Below are 18,504 nucleotides of genomic sequence, written 5' to 3' on the forward strand. Positions count from 1 at the left end.
AACTAAGGCACAAAGAGAGTAAGTAAATTGCCTGAGATCACATAGCTTGGTAGTGGTAGAGCCAGGATATGAATCTGAGCAGTCTGATTCCAGAGCTCATGCTCACTATACTGTCTCTCATGAATTCCTGAAGGGCAGCAACTATGTCTTATTCTTGTTTGTAAACCCCATGCCCAGAGCACCTCAAATATTTGTGGAATGAATTAAAATTTATAATTTTCTCCTAGTCATCCAAAAAACAGTCCTTCATAAGAAATGTAGGTTTTCAGTCAGTAATTACAGAATTGAATCTAGAAACGGTCTTTCATAAACATGGAAGAGACTAAAATTAAATTTCTAATAATAAATTCAAAGAACTCTGAAGAATTTTACCATGCAAAAAAGACTAATAAGGCTTTTTAAGTAGCTAAGTAACTGTAGTGAACTCAGCCAGGAAGAAAAAGTCTCTACCAAGGAATCAATACTCCCTAAGAGAGAGACTAAATGTCATAATTTGTCACCAATAAATGCATACTAAATTAATCTCATCTATCTAAATCTGAGGTAGAGATCAGAGTGTTTTGAAAGCAAAAGAGTATTTAAACAAAAATTTAATCCTAAGAGCCAAATCTGTCAAGAGTAATCAATGAAAACAAATAAAGCCACATTGCTCAGTGAAATCAGCTATGTTTAAACAACAAAAATTTAACCAATTCTATATTTAAAAAAGTATTAGTCATCATCTTTGAAACAATTAAATGTCCTCCATATGATTATTAAAAGCATTTAAGTTCTTAACAGTAGACAGTATATGAAGGGAATTTATAAAAGCTAAAACTACTTAACTTGAAAAAATTATGATTTATACAGAAATTTAAGTGATTAAAAACAAAAATATATATTTTGCACAAGTAGATAATTACATTTAATTAGCAGGATAGTAATGGACCACAGGGTGCAAGTTGTACTGGGAGGAAGTGGAGGTTGCTGCATTGCTGCTACCTTTAGCTTTTCCTGCTCTACCAACCTATATCACACATCTGGGCTTCTACTCCATCCTACAGACCACAGTCCGGCTTGGACAGGTCAACAATCCCTCATCCAAAGTCCTTGAAACTAAATGTCTTTCAGAACTCAAAATGTTTCTGATTTTATGACGGTGCATTTTACCCAGCAATCCAGCAGGATCTGGGAAAGCACCCTGAAATCAAACACATTAATATTTCTGCAGTAAAATGCATGAATATTCACATTAAGTGAGATGAAAGATTATAAATAACCTCACATCAGTTCAGGTCAGATTTATGAGTCTAACAAAAAACATTCTGTTTTCTGAGCTTTTAGGGTTTTCAAATCGTAGGAAAAGGACTACAGATTTGTATTATTACCACATTGCATTCAATCTGCTCACTCCCAGCCTGAGGACCGATAATGGCTTCCTTACTTGCCATATTCAGTTACAACACTAATTTCTACACTAGTCTAGAATTGGCAATACCTTTGGAAATCATTTAGTCAAACTCCTTACTTCATTGCTTAGGAAACTAAAGTCCAGAGAGATGGAATAACTTGCCTAGGGTCACACTGTTACCTACTGATAGAGATGAAACTAGAACTACAGGTCTCCTGTCTCCCAGGCCTACTGTTCGTTCATTCGTCGTTTGTCGTTCATTTGTTCATTCTCTCGCGCACGCGCTCTTTCGATTCAGAGCGATTTTTTTTTAGCTTTTTAAAATAATGAAATAACTATAGAGTCACAGAAAGTTGCAAAAATAGTACAGAGTCCTATGTATCCTTCATCCAGCTCCCCCCAATATATAGCTGTAGTACAATATCAAAACCAAAAAATTAACATTGGTACGTTAGTGTTATCAAAACTACAGACCTTAATCCATTTTCAGCATTTTTTTTAACCTGCATTCATTTGTGTGTGTAGGTGTATATAGTTCTATGCAACTTTATTCCATGTATAGATTCATGTAACTATTATCAGAATCAAGATATCAAACTGTTCCATCACCACAAAATACCTCTTTGTATTTACATCCCTCCCTGCTCCCCACACTATCCCTGACTCTAGCAACCACTAATCTCTTCTCCATCTCTACAGGTTTGTCATTTTGAGAATGTTGTATAAATGGAATCATACAGTTTGCAAACTTTTGAGATTGACTTTTTCTCTACTTGTAGTAAAATACACGTAAAATTTACCATCTTAACCATTTTTAAGTGTACAGTTCAGTAGTGTCAAATAGATTCACATTGTTGTGCAACCAATCTCCAGAGCTTTAAAATCTTGCAAAACTGAAACTGTATACCCATTAAACAACAACTCCCATCTTCCCCTCCTTCCAGCCCCTGGCCACCACCATTTTACTTTCTGTTTCTGTTTCTCTGAATGTGACTACTCTACCAACCTCATATAAATGGAATCATATAGTATTTGTCTTTTTGTGGATAGCTTACCTCATTTAGCATAATGTCCTCAAGGTTCATTCATGTTGTAATGTGTGCCAGAATATCCTTACTTTTTAAGGCTGAATAATATTCCATTATACGTATATACTGCATTTTTTTAATCCATTGATCTATCGACAGACATCTGGGTTGCCTCCACCTCTCAGCTATTGTGAATGTCGCTATGAACATGCGTGAACAAATATCTCTTTTGAGACCCTGCTTTCAATTCTTTTGGCTATATACCCAGAGGTAAAATTGTTGGATCATATGGTAATCCTATTTTTAATTTTTTGAGGAATGAGACTCACTTTTTTCACTGAGCATAATTCTTTTGAGATTCACCCAAGTTGCTATGAATAAATCATTTCTTTTCATTGTTGAGTAGCATGTGGTATGGATGTACCACAGTTTGCTCAACCATTCACCACTGAATGACACATGGGTTGTTTCCAGTTTTTAGCTATTACAAATAAGCCTGCTATAAACATTCATGTATATATTTTGACATAAATTTTTATTTCTTTGGGATAAATGCTCAGGAGTGTAATTGTTGGGTTGTATGGTAAGTGTATGTTTAATTTTATAAGAAATTGCCAAGCTGTTTTCCAGAGTTGCTGTACCATTTTTACATTCCCATCAGCAATGTATGATTGCTAGTTTCTCTGCATCTTCACCAGGACTTTGAACTGTCAGTATTTTTTATTTTAGCCATTCCAACAGGTATGTAGCAGAATTTCACCTTGGTTTTAATTTACATTTTTCTAATGGCTAATAACATATCATACGCTTACTCGCCATCTTTATATGCTCTTTTTGCCCATTTTCTAATTGTATTGTTTGTTTTCTTACCACTGAGTTTAGAAACTTCTTTATATATTCTAGATACAAGTCCTTCTTCAGCTATGTGATTTGCAAATATTTTCTCCCTGTCTGTGGCTCATCTTTTCATCCTATTAACAAGGTCTTTTGCAGAGCAAAGTTTTTAATTTTGATGAAATCCAATCATTGATTTTTTTTCTCTTATGGAATGGGTTTTTGGTGTCAGGTCCAAGAACTGTTTACCTAGCCCTAGGTCCCAAAGATCTTCTCTTATGTTTTCTTCTAAAAGTTTTATAGGTTTGCATTTCACATTTAAATCCTTTCACATTGATTTCACAATGATCCATTTTACACTGATTTTTTTTTAATATTATGTGAAATTTAGGTCAAGGTTCATTTTTTTGGCTATGATATCCAATCGCTCCAGCACCATTTGTTGAAAAGACTATCCTCCCTCCACTGAATTGCTTTTGCACCTCTGTCAAGAATCAATTGGCTATATTTGTGTTGATCTATTTCTAGGTGTCTCTATTCTGTTCTATCGCTCTGTCTATTCCTCTGCCAATACCACACCGTCTTGATCAATGAAGTTATATATAAGACTTAACATTAGGTAGAATGTTTCTCCCACTTTTTTTTTCCCCAAAATTGTTTTAGCTATTCTAGCTCCATTTCATGCTGCTCATTTTACTTTACTGCACTGCTTATCCTTGGTTTTAAGGTCCTCCACCTAGCAGAGGGATGACAGACTGAGAAAGAAAGGAGAAAAAAGAATCATGAAGGAAACAATATGTAATATACTACCACCACCCTAAAATATTACCCATGTAATTTCTATCCATCCATCCTAATGACACCTCAATTTCTTCATGAAAGTTCTCTATTATTCCAGGCCACTTCAGTATCTCTAAATATAATAGCTAATATACTTCTACTATTCATTAGCCACAAGTCATTTACTTCCCTCTGTTATATATTTATATACTTATTTGTGTCAACAAAATGTCTGTTCATCAAGGGACATGGTCCATGTTTTAGACTTCTTCATATTCCTCCATAAAAATTCAATAAACATTGAATTAATTAATTGAGGATTATTTATCTAATTGAAATATAAAACAGAAAGATCCTAGAATATCTAGAAGAACAAAGGTAAAAAATTAGCTAATTGCTACATTGTTCCTAGTAATACGATCCTTATTTCCCCAAATCTCAAGATTTTAAATTTAATCTCACTTCTGAGTTAAACTGTTAAAGAGTGTAATTCTAGGCTCTTTTCCTTTTCTTGATGGGATGGCTTAGGTAAAAAAGAGAAGGTAGTGAATAATAAACTATGATGATTTCCTGTTTTTCTCTTGCTGTTTGCCCAAAATGTCACCATTCATCTAAATTTTAGGGCTAGTAAACATGATTCATCCCTAACATACTGTACAGATTTACCCAAAAAGTAAAATAACCCAAAGGGTTAGAGTATTGATTTAAGTAAATAATAGAAACTCAGAATGTAAAATGAAACTATAAAAGAATTTACCAAGTCCAGTTTTCTATGTTCCTAACTAAATCAACTACAACAGGTCTTTGTATCCTCTGGCTAACATGCTGAGTGAGAGCATCTTCCTCTTAACTATCAATGCTTTGCTGACAAGATTTCAACAAAGTAAAGTGTACAACATTTGGAAAAATATAGCTGCTTAATCCATGTTTTTAGCTATAATTTACAATAACCACAGTCTGCCTACGTTATGGATCAAATGCCTACTCCTTTGCTAAAACAGATATATACACGACTCTCCTCCACAGTTTTTTGTTCATTGGCTGCCTGTGAGTTTAAAGATTTTATTTATTTTATTTTTTCCCCCCAAAGCCCCAGTAGATAGTTGTATGTCACAGCTGCACATCCTTCTAGTTGCTGTATGTGGGACTCGGCCTCAGGATGGACGGAGAAGTGGTGCCTCAATGCGCACCCGGGATCCGAACCCGGGCCACCAGCATTGCAGCGCGCGCACTTAACCACCAAGCCACAGGGCCGGCCCTGCCTGTGAGTTTAGATTGTTTAAATAATTTGCAACACAGTATCAGAGTAAATGTAATGAAACTATATGCAGATTAGTTCTTTCTTTTCTTACAAAATAAAGCAATTCATACATGTTACCACAACAGCTTTGCTGAAACTTATTTTGTTCCTCTCCAATTCTTTCACTGTAGTATGGGACTAGGTAGGCAGGGAAGGCTCCAATCAGGCAAGTTTCAGAGCTATTAGTCTTACAAGCTTTCACCTAGTGTGTCTCTGGAGGCTTCAGAAGAGATCTTCTCCAAGACCCCATCTGATACCCTGGCAACTAAGTAGATGAATTGTAATTCTCAGAATATACACATTAATAATGCTCTTTCTAGCTCTTGCACTTTTAACTTCAACGCTTTATTACAGAGACTATAATACACACAATGCATATATTACTACAACCCCCACTACCAACACTAACATTCCCACCACATACAGAGAAACCTACTATTTGATTAGCAAAAATTAAGAAACTTCATGGTTCCAGCGCTGTGAGAATGTGGAGTAATCATTTGCTCCTGAGAGTATAAACTGGTACAACCACTTTGGAAAACAATCGGTATTATCTACTAAAGCTGAATATGTGCATACACTCTCTCAAGACAAGTACACCAGGAGACATGTGCAAGCATATTCACAGTAGCATTTTTCATAACACCAAAAAATGCAAACAACCCAAATTCTGATTGAAAGAAGACTGTGGCATATTCACACGATAGGATTTCATACACCGGTGAAAAACTAATGAAGTACAGTTAAACACAACATGGATAAATCTTAGAAAAACGATGCATAAAAAAAGCAAGTCACAGGAGATTATATGCAATAAACTACCATATTTATAAATTTCAAAAATGAGCAAAATTAAACATGTTATTATTCAGGGAAACACTCATGTAATTTTAAAAAGGAAAAATAAACACAAAATCCAGTAAAGTGGGGGTCAGGGAGATGGACTGGGGAATACACAGATAGCTTCAACAGGATTGGTAAAGTTATAGTTCTTAAATTGGGTGGTAAACTCATCAGTTTCATTATTAAGCTTTAAAACATATATGTGTTTGTGTTTTGAGTGTGTATCATCTAGAATCTCTGGAGAACTAACATTTCAGCTACAGGACAAGTTTAGCCCACTCATATGATGACACTCCTGAAAACTGGGAACAATGCCAAGAAATAAAAGCACTTTACTATTGCTATTTGGTAACTTTTGTAGTAACAAATGACAGGTGTCTCAAAAAATCATAGCAGGGGGATAAGCAAGGAAGTGGGGGTGGCTATAAATGGGCAAGTGAGGGATCCTTGTAGTGATGGAAATGTTCTGTATCATGACTATATCAATGTCAATATTCTGCTTGTGATATTGTACTATAGTTGTGCAAGATGTTACCATTAGGAGAAACTGGATAATGGGTACACTGGATCTCCCTGTATTATTTCTTCCAACTGCATGTGAATCTATAATTATCTCAAAATAAAAGTTTATTTAAAAAAAAGAAACAGAGAAAAAGATAATTTTTGTCCAGGATTTCTCCGTCTTGCTACTACTGACATTTTGAGGCACATAATTCTTCATTTTGGCACTGTCTTGCACATTGTAGGGTTTAACAGCATCCCTGGCCTCTACCCACTAAATGCCAGTAGCATGTCCCAGTTGTGACTACATCTCCATACATTGCCATATGTTGCTCCATTTGAGAACCACTGCTCTAGTCACAAAAGAGAAGAAGAGCTGTGGAAATGTTCCCAATAGAAGACTAAAGACATATGACAACTAAATGTAATATCTGATCCTAGGCCGGGTCCTGTATGAGAGGAAAGAATACTATCAAGGACATTATAGGGTCAATTAACAAAATTGGAATATCAATGGTAGATTAAATAAAAGTATTGTATCAATATTAAATGTGCCTAAATTGATTACTGCAATTTAGTTATGTAAAGAATATCTCTATGCTTAGGAAATGCACAATGAAGTATTTAAGGGTAAAAGGATCATGATGTATGCAATCTACCCTCAAATGATTCAGGAAAAATATATATATGTACGTGAGTGTGTGTGTGTGTGTGTGTGTATATACACACACACTTTACACATGTGAATAATATGTATATGTATGTACATAATAAGTGAATCTGATTAAAGGGTATACAAGTGTGTTCTTCGTATTATTTTTATTCTTGCAACTTTTCAGTACGTTTAAAACTATCTGCAAATAAAAAGGTGGGTTTCTTTAAGTAGAAGCAAAAGTTGTGGTCCTTAAAATCCTAACGGCACGTTTCACATTGTAGTAGTCCAACATAAGTGATAAAAATCCCAAGAGGATAATGACTACTGACTGGATAAATTCCTACTTCAATCCTGGGACATTCGGTGGAAAGAGCTGTTTACCTTCAGCCTATCTCACCCTTCACATTCTTTCTCGAGATGACCTCTTAAATAAGGCGGAACCGAAAAAGAATCTATCCCCCTGTCAAAAGACCACTGCTAGAAAGTGACTCAAACCCACATCCCTACTCGATTTCTTCACAAATCACTGAGACATTTTCGTCCTCAATAGTTAAGAAGCAAAAACGCGAAAAGGGTACAAGTGTTTCTCAAAATAAAACCACTTATCCGCTCAGCTGACCAAATAGAGGATGAATGTTAAAGTGAGTGGACTAAAGAAGAGACAACAGTGAATGTCTAGAAGGGCTGAGGAAAGGAAGGGGTAAAAAGAGATAAGCTGGGTGCCAGTATGAGCAAGGCAAGAAAGGTGTGTCGGCCAGGAAAAAGGGCTCGAGTGGGTGCCAGAGTGTCAGGGGGAGAGGTAGCAGCTCACCTGGCTGTGGTAAGCAGAGGGTGCTGAGTCCCCACCAGCTTCCGCACCTCCATAGCGATGTTGCTGAGCTCGTCGCTCAGCAGGCAGCGGAGGCTCATGAAGGACGTGGGATAGCCCACGATCTTCTCTGCTTCTGACACCACTTGGTTCCAGTGGGCTGGGGACCTGGAGAACTGACCACGCCAGGAGCCCACCGAAGAGACTGTGTCGAGAGACGGGGGCCACCACAGGCGACGCGGGGGACCCGAGGCCCCGAGATAACGGGACAAGCGCAAAAGCCGCTGCCGAAGGCTCATAGTTTGGGTCTGGGAGTGTCAGGGACCTGGGGGTGTCCGGAGGTGGCGCGGGGAACAAACCAGGGGCAGAGGAAGAACTTGCAGGGACTACTTGGAAGCGGCGACTGTTGACCCTCAGAGGAGGGTGGGTTCCTGGAGCCGTGACCAGAAGGAACTTAAACTGCAGCTCTCTGCAGCCTGGGCTAGATATACAATAGCACCGGCTCAGCACTGCCCCCGGCCATCCGGGTAGAAACTACTGCCCCTGCCTAAATGGGGGACACCATATTGGAGGCGTGGAATGCGGCCTGCCGTAAAGATGGGGGCGGGCTGTACAGGAGCAGAGACTGTTCCCTACTTTACGGCGCAGCCGTGAACGCCTCGAAGGGGCGGGGCTTTGGCAGTGAACCCCGGAAGGTGAGGGATAGGGTGAAAGCCTCAGCTCCTCCCACCTACCCCCTTCCCGGATTGAGGCCTGAGAGGATCGCGGTTGCCAGGGATTGGGGTGGGTGGCGCAGAGTGCTCCTCCAGCGCCTGGAGTCTAGGCGGAGTCTGATTCATCGGAGCATTCCCAGCGTCCAGCAGAGTGGGCACACATAAATATCTGAGTGGTGAACTAGGGTCGGTGTCTACCACTCTCTTTTCGCGGCCCCCCGCCCGGAAGGAAGGGCGGCGGGCAGAGGCGCCCGCTCCTCTGGGAAGCCTCCCGTAGCTGTCGGCCGCCAGCCCCTGGCAATGATAGTGGACCGGCGTGAGCGCGGCCCCGGGGCTTCGAGAGCTGTGGCCCACGGCTCTGGTGGGAGCAAAGTCCAGGCGTCGGGCTCAGCCCTCGTGCCCTCAGCTTCCAACCAGACGGAAGGCGGCGTGGCCCGGCGGAAAGAGTTCTTTTTCCCAAGGAATGTCCTCCATCCTTGTCCGAGTCACTGCCTCCTCGCTGACCCTCGGTTTCCCCCGTGTACAGCCCAGGCAGAACCAGCGGTGCCTCCACAGGGTGCGGAGAGGCCCGCGCCCAGCCTCTCTCTCGTCTTTAGAGGGAAGCTCTGCTCGCCATCCGGGATTCAAAACTATCACTGACCCTAGTGCTTTCTACTTATAGCTCATGTATTAATTCATTTAAATGCCCAAAACAACTCCATTAAGTAGATAGTGTTAGTATTCTCCATGTTTCATATGAGGAAACTGAGGCACAGCCAAGTCGTGTAAATTGCCCAAGGCAACACTAGGCAGGGATGTGAACCCAGGCAATCTGGTTCTGAATCCATGCTCTTAGCCACAACATTACATTGTCTAAGGGACAAGCTACCAACCTCTCTTTCTCCTCGTTGCTGAGGGAAAGCAGTGGTTATCGTTTCTGTAATGCCACCTTTTCTTTTTTCAGATATGTCAACATCCTTACCCTATTTTCATCACCCAAAACAAGTGTTAACAAACCCTGTTAATAATAAAAAATATATTACCCAATTTTACACTCTTAAAAATAGCTTGTAAAACACTTTTCAACTTTCCAAAATTCTTTCAAATCCATGATTGATATTTTTTAAGTTAACATCATGCATAATATTGGTCTAGACTAAAGCTACATATAAAAATTCGGACTTAAAGGGCAAATTCAGGAGTAATTATTGACTTTGCAAAAAACATGCTTTTCTCTACAAAAGGTTTAGCTGTAGACTCCCTTTGAATAGCAAATTTCCCTTGTGATTTAAAAATCCGATTTTATTTCAAAAAATTCAATTTAGGTATAACTTTTCAGGGGTACATTTTAGATGAACCCCACTTATGCTTGTAAGTATTAAATACGATCTAGTATTTCAAAATAAGTAAGGCAAGCTGAAGTTCAAAAATAATTCCTGTGAAAGAGATAAACTCTTGGCAGTAAAATTCAGGTCTTTCTAGATGAAAATAAATGTGAGGAGTGAGATACCTTACCATTCCAAAATGTTCCAAGGCCTGAGCTTCTGGGTCATCCAAGGTGAAAGAAATCATGAAAAAATGAAGAGAGATAAAGACTGAATGTGATATATTGTGCACCTGAGGCTGTTTCTCCAGAATCATGGTACCTTAAGACTAACTTTTCATGCAGTTTCCTTAATACCAATTCACAGCATGTACTTTAATTTCTCCACAGAAGCCAAGTGCCTTATTCTCTGGTCATGCTCTATTAACCAAGGTTTTGATTATTCATGGGACTTTTGGTCCCATTTATTTTAAATAATCAGCACTTTTCTTTATACTTACAGTTAAAAGATTGCATTACACCTAATAATAATCAGTTTTTAGAAGGTTAAAATGGTATTTGTTCTTTAATCTTCCAGATTAATATATAACTCCTTAGAGTCTTTCTGACTGAAGAGATTTCTGAATTGCTAGTGACTTTTTGAGGAATAGGGAGGGGGAGTATCTGTGAAACTGCCGCTGATAATAGTCATTTTGAGGATGTCTGTTAACGGGTACATAAAGAAAGAATACAGCAGGGTTTCTCAACTTTGGTACTACTGACATTTGAGGCGGGGCACATAATTCTTTGTTATGCAAGGAGGGCTGTACTGTGCATGATAGTATATTGGGCAGCATCCCTGGCCTCTAATCACTAGATGCTAGCAGTACCCCTCTCCAAGTTGTGACATCCAGATATGTCTCAGGACATTGCCAAATGTCCCCTGGGGGCCAAAATCACCCATGAGAATACAGAGAAATGGGAGATGCTGAAAGAAAAAAACTGTCCATCCATGACATTTACTCCCACAAAACAGCAATAGAAGAGGTCCTGGGTGTGAGCAGCCCTGCAGGTTAGAAGGTGGACACACCACAATCTGTGGAAACCTCCAGCCATGCACAGAGACTTCTCCTTCTCCTTGGCATTGGGGTTGTTCTGGAGACAGCAAGCTGACAAAAGATGGTCATGGTTCCTCCTCCACCTTTCTCAGGATCCTAAAGCTGGTAAAGTACCAATGAACTTCACTTACTGTCCTTTCTACATTCTGCTGACCTTAGAAAGGTCATATTTGATGTCCTTTTCTTTGGCTAGAAACCCGAACCAGTCTTTGGAAGCACAAGGTCTTAGCGAGAATGGTGTATGCTTTGGGCTTTGGCATTTCTATGATTAAGTGAGTGGAAATAGATAGGGACATTGCAACCACCCTCTTTCTATCACCCTCAACACAATCACCTATTCTCTGTGCTAAAAGAGTTCTTCCAAAAGCAGATGAAAGCTTTGTGGTATATCTTGGGGCAGAATGATAAAAGGAGGCAAGTAATCAGATTAGCAAAAATCCAAAACTTTGACCGCCTACTGGGTTGGCAGACTTTGGAGAACAGGGACAACACATATTGCTAGTGAGAGTGTAAAATGGTCCACGGCACCCATGGAAGGGAATTTGCTAATCCCTAGAAAAACTGCATGTATGTTTACCCTTTAACCCAGAAATCCCACTTCTAGGAATCCTTCCCAAATACAAAATGACTTATGCACAAGGTTATTCATTGCAATATTGTGTGTAATAGCACTTTTGCTATTGGAAAGAAACCAAATAACCACAGTAGGGGACTGGTTGAATAAACTTGGGTAGAACCATACAACGAAACACACTGTGCAACTCTGAAAAAGAATGAGGGCCATCTCTTTACACTGATGTGGAGTGATCTTCACAATATGTTAGCTTTAAAACAACAACAACAACAAAAAACCAAGGTGCAGAACAGTATAGTATGCTTTTTTGGTAAGATAGGTGAACTACGAGCATACACTTACATATATTTGGGATGGGAGGAAACAGGTAGAGGGGACAGGCATGGAAGCAGACTACTCTGAATATACCTTGACTATATAGCTGAGACTTTAGAATCATGTATATATTTTACATATTCAAAATAATTTTAAATTCAAAAGAAAAATGCAATTCCTAAAATTTGAAAACAAACCGAAGCAAATGATCTAACTGTATATTAAGTTGGTGGCATAACTACACCAAGTAAGCAATTAGATGACTTTAGAAAATAGTGTTTTCACTGTACATCCATAGTGGAATATGCTCTCAGGATAAATAGACCTACAAAGAAATCTTAAACTTCATTCAGCAGTCTTATCGCTAGCAGAAATATAGATATTATTACTTTCAAATTATGTTATGCTTGTATATTATAGGTAAAAACAAATATTAGAGTTAGGAATGATGATTTTCAGAGTAAGTAGAATTCATATAATACTAAAGTTGAATTGGAAATAGTATGAACTATGATTTTTTCTTTTCAAAAATGTTTCTTACGTCCCAGTAAGAAAAGTTTTACATTTATTGGGAAAATAAAAGAAGTATTTACTTGCTTTGTCCCTTGAAAAGGCCTAGAAGTAATAATAATCTTGTAGCAATGAGCACCTTTAAGATTTATATTGTACTTTCAATACATCATTCCCTATTAAAAGGAACAAATTCTTTTCAAAATGCCAGATTTCAGGTCGTGGGGCAAGAAATGTCCATGATGAGCCTGGGACACCCTATTGTGCCGGAAATCAAGGAAGCTATTAAAGTCTAAAGTCTAATGGGACAGGTCAAGGGGGTCAGCGTAGAGGAGCTTCCACTGGCTGAAAAGGGGACAACCTGAGCATCAGAATAGAGTAAGAACTACAACTGATTGAAATTCATTGATGACATATAAATCCTTGAGTTCGTTATTAGACATAACCAGGGCAATACTCTGAATATTTTTAATAAAATGAAAAAAATGAACATTTATCCTGCCTTTCCTGTATGAATTACATTTAGTGGTGTCTTAGCCTGACTTACCCCCTTGAAAGCTGAACCTGAGACAAGGGCTTCCTTTTAGGTAGTTTATTTTGGATAGGGATCTCAGGAAACAGCAGTGGATGACTAGGGAGAGAGAAACAGGGGAAGTCAATACAAGGGTGTTGTCGAGTTAGTCATCACTGTGGGCAATGAGGCCTTGAGCCTGCTGGGACTCTGAGTTGCCATGTAGAATATACTTCAGAATATAATTGTCAGGTTGATGCAAGAGAGGGTCAGTTATTTACCAGCTCCCATCTCCCATGGATCCTAATTTCCCCATTGGGGCCTTAGCCTCCTCACACTTCTAAGCCATGATGTGAGTGCTAGGCTCATGGAGTCAGGGGAACTCAGGGCAGAATGTGAGATGTATGCAGTGCATATGAGGAGAGGTGCTGTCAGGTTACACCTGCAGGAAGCAGGGAGCATCAGCAATGGCTGTAGTAAGAGGCAGGCTGAGAGGATACGAAATAAGGAACAAGCCACTTCTAATGTGGTAACCAAATAGCCCAGGCTGATGAGGGAAAGTTCTTCTTTATAACATAATTCCATCTAATAAAAGAGGAAGAAAGGATAGAATTAAGAAATCGCCATATTGTGATTTCTTATGAAATAATCGATTCAGGCAACAACCGTCAATAGATGAGAGGGTGATGGGGAACTTTGCAACGGAGGCCTTTAGCTGACACCACCTGCAACCACTAATTAGTCTCAGCATCACTAGGAGTGGGGAGTTCATGCAGATGTGCCTCCTGATGTGGTGCATTATGAAGTACACAGCACCGCCTATGAAATGTTTTTGCCAAAATAGTTGAATCTAAATCTCATCACGCCTGTAGGTCTAACTTCCAATTTTCTAGTGAAATAGCTTCACAAGGAAACAAACAGACCAATCCAGTATGTCAGAAATTCTACAAGCCAACTGACTGGGTTTCCTCAAGTCAAGGGGATAAGATGGGAAAGAATAAAAGGATCCCTCTAGATTGAAAGATTAGAAGCAAAACAAATCAAGTGTAATGTGTGGACCTTGTTTGGATCCTGATTCTAGCAAACCCACTGTAAAAAGTAAATTCTGAGACAATGAAAGAAATTTGAATTATGGTTTTGATACATTAGATACTACAAAGGAATTACTATTAATTTTATGTATGAGTATACAAGAAAATGTCCATATTTTTAATCAATGCATAATAAATTATATAGACATAAAATAATACAATGTCAGGAATTTGCTTTAAGACAATTCGGGAGAGAAAAAATGAAGGAAGTATGCTAAAATCTAGAAAGTCATTGATTCTAGATGATGAGTATATGATATTCATTATACTATTCTATTTTGTATGTGTTTGAATATTTTCATTATATAACATTTTTAAAGAGGCAAGTAAAATATCCTCATCCCTTTATTACAAACGAAAGGAAGTCAAATGACTTGCCCAAAGTCATAAAGCTGGAAAGTGGTGGAGCTAGAATTAAAGCTCAAACTCATTGCTCTCCTTCCCCTCTGTCCTGTTGTCTTCAGAACTGAATGCACTTATTTATTTATGCATTTATTTTCCAACCTCAGGTACACATAACTGCTTCTTGACACACTTTCATCATTGGTCCATGCATTGTTCTTTTTTGTTTTATCACGGTGGTAGCCAGCCTCCAAGATGGTGCCCAATGACTCCTAGTAGTCGCACCCTGCGTGGTCCCCTTCCGCATTGTCTCAGGGTTGGTCTGTGTGATCAATAGCATCCAGCAGAAGTGATGGTATGTCACTTGCAGTATTAGTTTTACAGAAGACTTTGTAGCTTCCATTTTGGGCTCTCTCTTGCTCATTCATTCTCTCTCTCTCTCTCATTACTTGCTGTGAGAGAAGCCACGTCATAAGTACTCCTATGGAGAAGCCCATGTGGCGAAGAACTGGTGCTAGGCCAACAGCCATATGAATGAGCCATCTTGGAAGTGGGTACTCCACCTCCTTCAGAGATGGCAGCCCTGACTCAGAACTTGACTGTAACCTCATGAAAGACTCTGAGCCCAAACCATCCAGCTAAAATACACCCAGATTCCTGACCTTAGCAATGACATGAAATAACAAATATTTATTGTTTTAAGTTGCTAATATATGGAATAATTTGTTATGTTGCAATAAATAATACTATTATCTATTAATCTTTGTATAATATAATATATACAGTGAAACCACCACCAACACAATAACTAGAATATTGACAATATGGCTCTGTCCACTTCCTCTACCCCATTCTCCTTACTTCTTCACCCCAAGGTTATCTTTATCTTAAGTCTTGTATTTATCATTCCTGTGATTTTTCAAAAACATAGTTTAATAATATATGTATTCCTAAAAGGTATATTATTTAGTTTGTTATTTTTAACTTAAAAAGGAGGTTCCATGCTAGGTAAAATTTTCTGTGACCTTTTTTATTTCCTTAACATTGTTTTACTGAGATTCACCCATATTGCTATGTATAGTGGCAGTTAATTTATTTTGACTGCTGCATAATATTTCATTGTGTGAATATACCACACTTTATCCATTCTCCTGTCAATGAACATTTGGATTGCTTCCAGACTTTTTTCCATTACAACAATGTTGCCATGAACAGGTTTATAAATGCTTCGAAGTTCACATGTCAAGAGTATATATGTAGCATTGAAATTATTGAGTTGTAAGTTATGTGAATATTCAACTTTAATAGATAATGCCAAACAGCTTTCCAAAGTGGCTTTACCAATTTACACTTCCACCAGCCATTTGTGAGAGATCCTATTGATCACTCCCTCTCAACACTGGATATTGTCAGACTTTAAAATTTCCAACAAATGGGTATAAAATGGGATCTCATTACAGCATGTATCTGCATTTCCCTCATCACTAGGAAGATCGCTGAATGTCCTTTCCATCTCACAGTCTAGCCCTCAAAGATGATGTGAGAAAGTATTTCTGACTATAATTCTTCACTGTAGTTTTTCTTTTTGGTTTAATTTTTAGGTATTCCTTTCTCAGATCCTCACTCTCCATGTTCACAATAGTCCTTTCTTCCACCTCCTTCTAATGTTCTGAGTGTTTGACCTTAGAACAACTGTAGTTACAGAGGAAATAAGACCAAGACCTACTCTCCTTTTTTCCTAGTTTCTCTCCCTACAGGGCAGCAATGTTGAATTGACTAACAATGCTGCTAGTTAATTTCACACTAGGATTAGCTCAACAAGGGAAGAACGCGGTCCTTTTCTTTTGCAAAAGCTCTTTCCAGGAGACTATTTTCTTTAGGAACTTGGAATGAAAAAAAAATCTGCTGAGAAGGTTTTTACTTGAACATAGACAGCTTTATAAAATGGCCAGCAATCTGGGTTCTACAGCTCTGTCCTGAATAACTGTATGACCATAGGCTAGTCATTAACCCTTCTGAGTTTAAAATTACTCATCTATAAAACAAAAGTAGATGATCTCTTGGGTCCAGTTAAGTATCAAAATGTTTTTATTCCAATAATGAAATTAACTAATAGACTAATCTGGTCCTTATGGCCATTTCATTCTCTCTCTGTCCCTGTCTCTGTCTGTCATCCAACCAACCTGATTGATCTTGGCATTACATAGATTTAAACTTGAGATCCACAGGAAGATTTCAGAGAGGATGCTATCATTCTTCTTTAATTGGTTTGTTTGCCATTGTATTCCCCACTCTTAATTCAGTGTCTGCTAAAGAATAAACACCATATAAATATTTGTTGGTCAGTTGAATGAATAATGAATGAGTGAGCTACATTTTTATTCTCCATTCCCATCATCATTCCACCATTACACTCACATTCAGAAGTTGAGTTGTATTTTTTGTATTTATGATAAGATCAGGAAGCCCAGAGTAGAGAATGTCTCCATCACTATAAGTTCAGCAAGTTCTCCATTGCTATTTAAACATTTCTCATGAAGACCAAAAAGTCACCACAACCAACTGAATCAAAATCTCTGGGCCCGAGGACCAGGTATCAGTATTTGTCAAATACCTCTCAGGAGATTCTAATATGCAGCCAGGGTTGAGAATCACTATTCTGGAAAAATTATAATCTAGTCTTTTTTCTGTTATTTCTTGTTGGTTTTCTCTCTGTCTCTCTCTTTCTTCTCTTCTTCTTTCATTTCTTTCTTTAAACAACAACAAAAAAAGAAATATATAGGGGTCATACTCCATTCCCTAGGGTTAGAGAAATCCTAGTAGAATTCTATATACAGAAAAATTCTCCTTTTGTTGCATAGAAAGCATATATAGGTAACATCAGGTAAAGGAGAGTCAGGACATACTGCATTTATTATATGTATAGAGATTGACGACTTCAAACTGTAGAATTGTCGAGGCATCTTGTCAGTAACTGTTGCTGTATAGTAATAAATATAATCCCTAAATTACCTGAAAATATTTCCTCTGTCTTAAAATGCAGTTTTCTTCTAAAATTGGAAAATGTTTCATTTGGGGATTTATGTATCTATGGGTGAACAATCAAATCACTATGGTCAGTTAATTCTAAGAAATCACTTATCGCAAATTTATGGGTAAAACTCAGTCGAGCCATTCTTTTCATAAGTGCGAAGAAGAATTCAGTTAAATAAGTCAATTGAAGCCATGTGTAGACTCACAATAATTTCTTTCCAGAAACAGCTATTAAAAGTCGCTCAAATTAAAGTCACCATATTCAAAGGCTGTTATGATGTGGCCCACGTAAATGGACACTTAAAAACTGTTTTTTCCCCGAATAAAGACAATGTATCTGAAATGAGAGCGAGAGAGAGAGAGAGAGAGAGAGAGAGAGAGAGAGAGAAGAAAGATTCCATTATTAACCTTAGTAATATGAAAGCAGTGATATCAACTTGCTGGGCTGAAAAGAATTTGTGAAAGACCATCTGAGAAGATCAAGTGATTAGGAAAAATCATGTAAGGTCATTTCCCAGAAGCTGACACCTACATAATAGAGATGTCATTGTCAACTACTACGGTGTCAGAGCAGTTTCTCAAAATTATCCTGGTTTAAATCAATCAGAAGAACTTGCTGTGATGTTTTCTGTTCTTGGAAATCATGCCATAAACAAACATCTGTAATAAATATGTTTGACTATTATAGGGCTGGTATGACTACGTTGGGAATAATAGGTATGAAATGCATGACAAAATAAAAAGAATATGCGGATGTCGAAAGGAGTAAGAGTTGCTTTATTTTTCTAAGAATAAAAGTGACTGGGTCCCCAAGGTCTAAACAAAGAAGAACTCTATAAAACACTCTTTCCATGGAGAGTGACAGAGTTTGGTGAT

The 18,504-nt window shown here is 38.2% G+C and overlaps 1 protein-coding gene across 2 annotated transcripts in view; it reads right to left on the minus strand.

The window, feature by feature from the left end:
• Nucleotides 1–8,707, minus strand: part of PDSS2 (decaprenyl diphosphate synthase subunit 2) — a 283,492-nt gene extending 274,785 nt beyond the window's left edge. For both annotated transcript variants that reach the window (XM_087443956.1, XM_004422178.2), the window contains exon 1: nucleotides 8,143–8,707. In XM_087443956.1, the coding sequence (XP_087300082.1) occupies nucleotides 8,143–8,438 (296 nt within the window). In that variant the 5' untranslated portion in view covers nucleotides 8,439–8,707. The remainder of the gene's footprint in view (nucleotides 1–8,142) is intronic.
• Nucleotides 8,708–18,504: the final 9,797 nt, after the last annotated feature.

This window comes from Ceratotherium simum, chromosome 19 (assembly GCF_057802395.1).
Source record: "Ceratotherium simum simum isolate JZ-2026a chromosome 19, ASM5780239v1, whole genome shotgun sequence".
NCBI classification, from domain to species: Eukaryota; Metazoa; Chordata; class Mammalia; order Perissodactyla; family Rhinocerotidae; genus Ceratotherium; species Ceratotherium simum.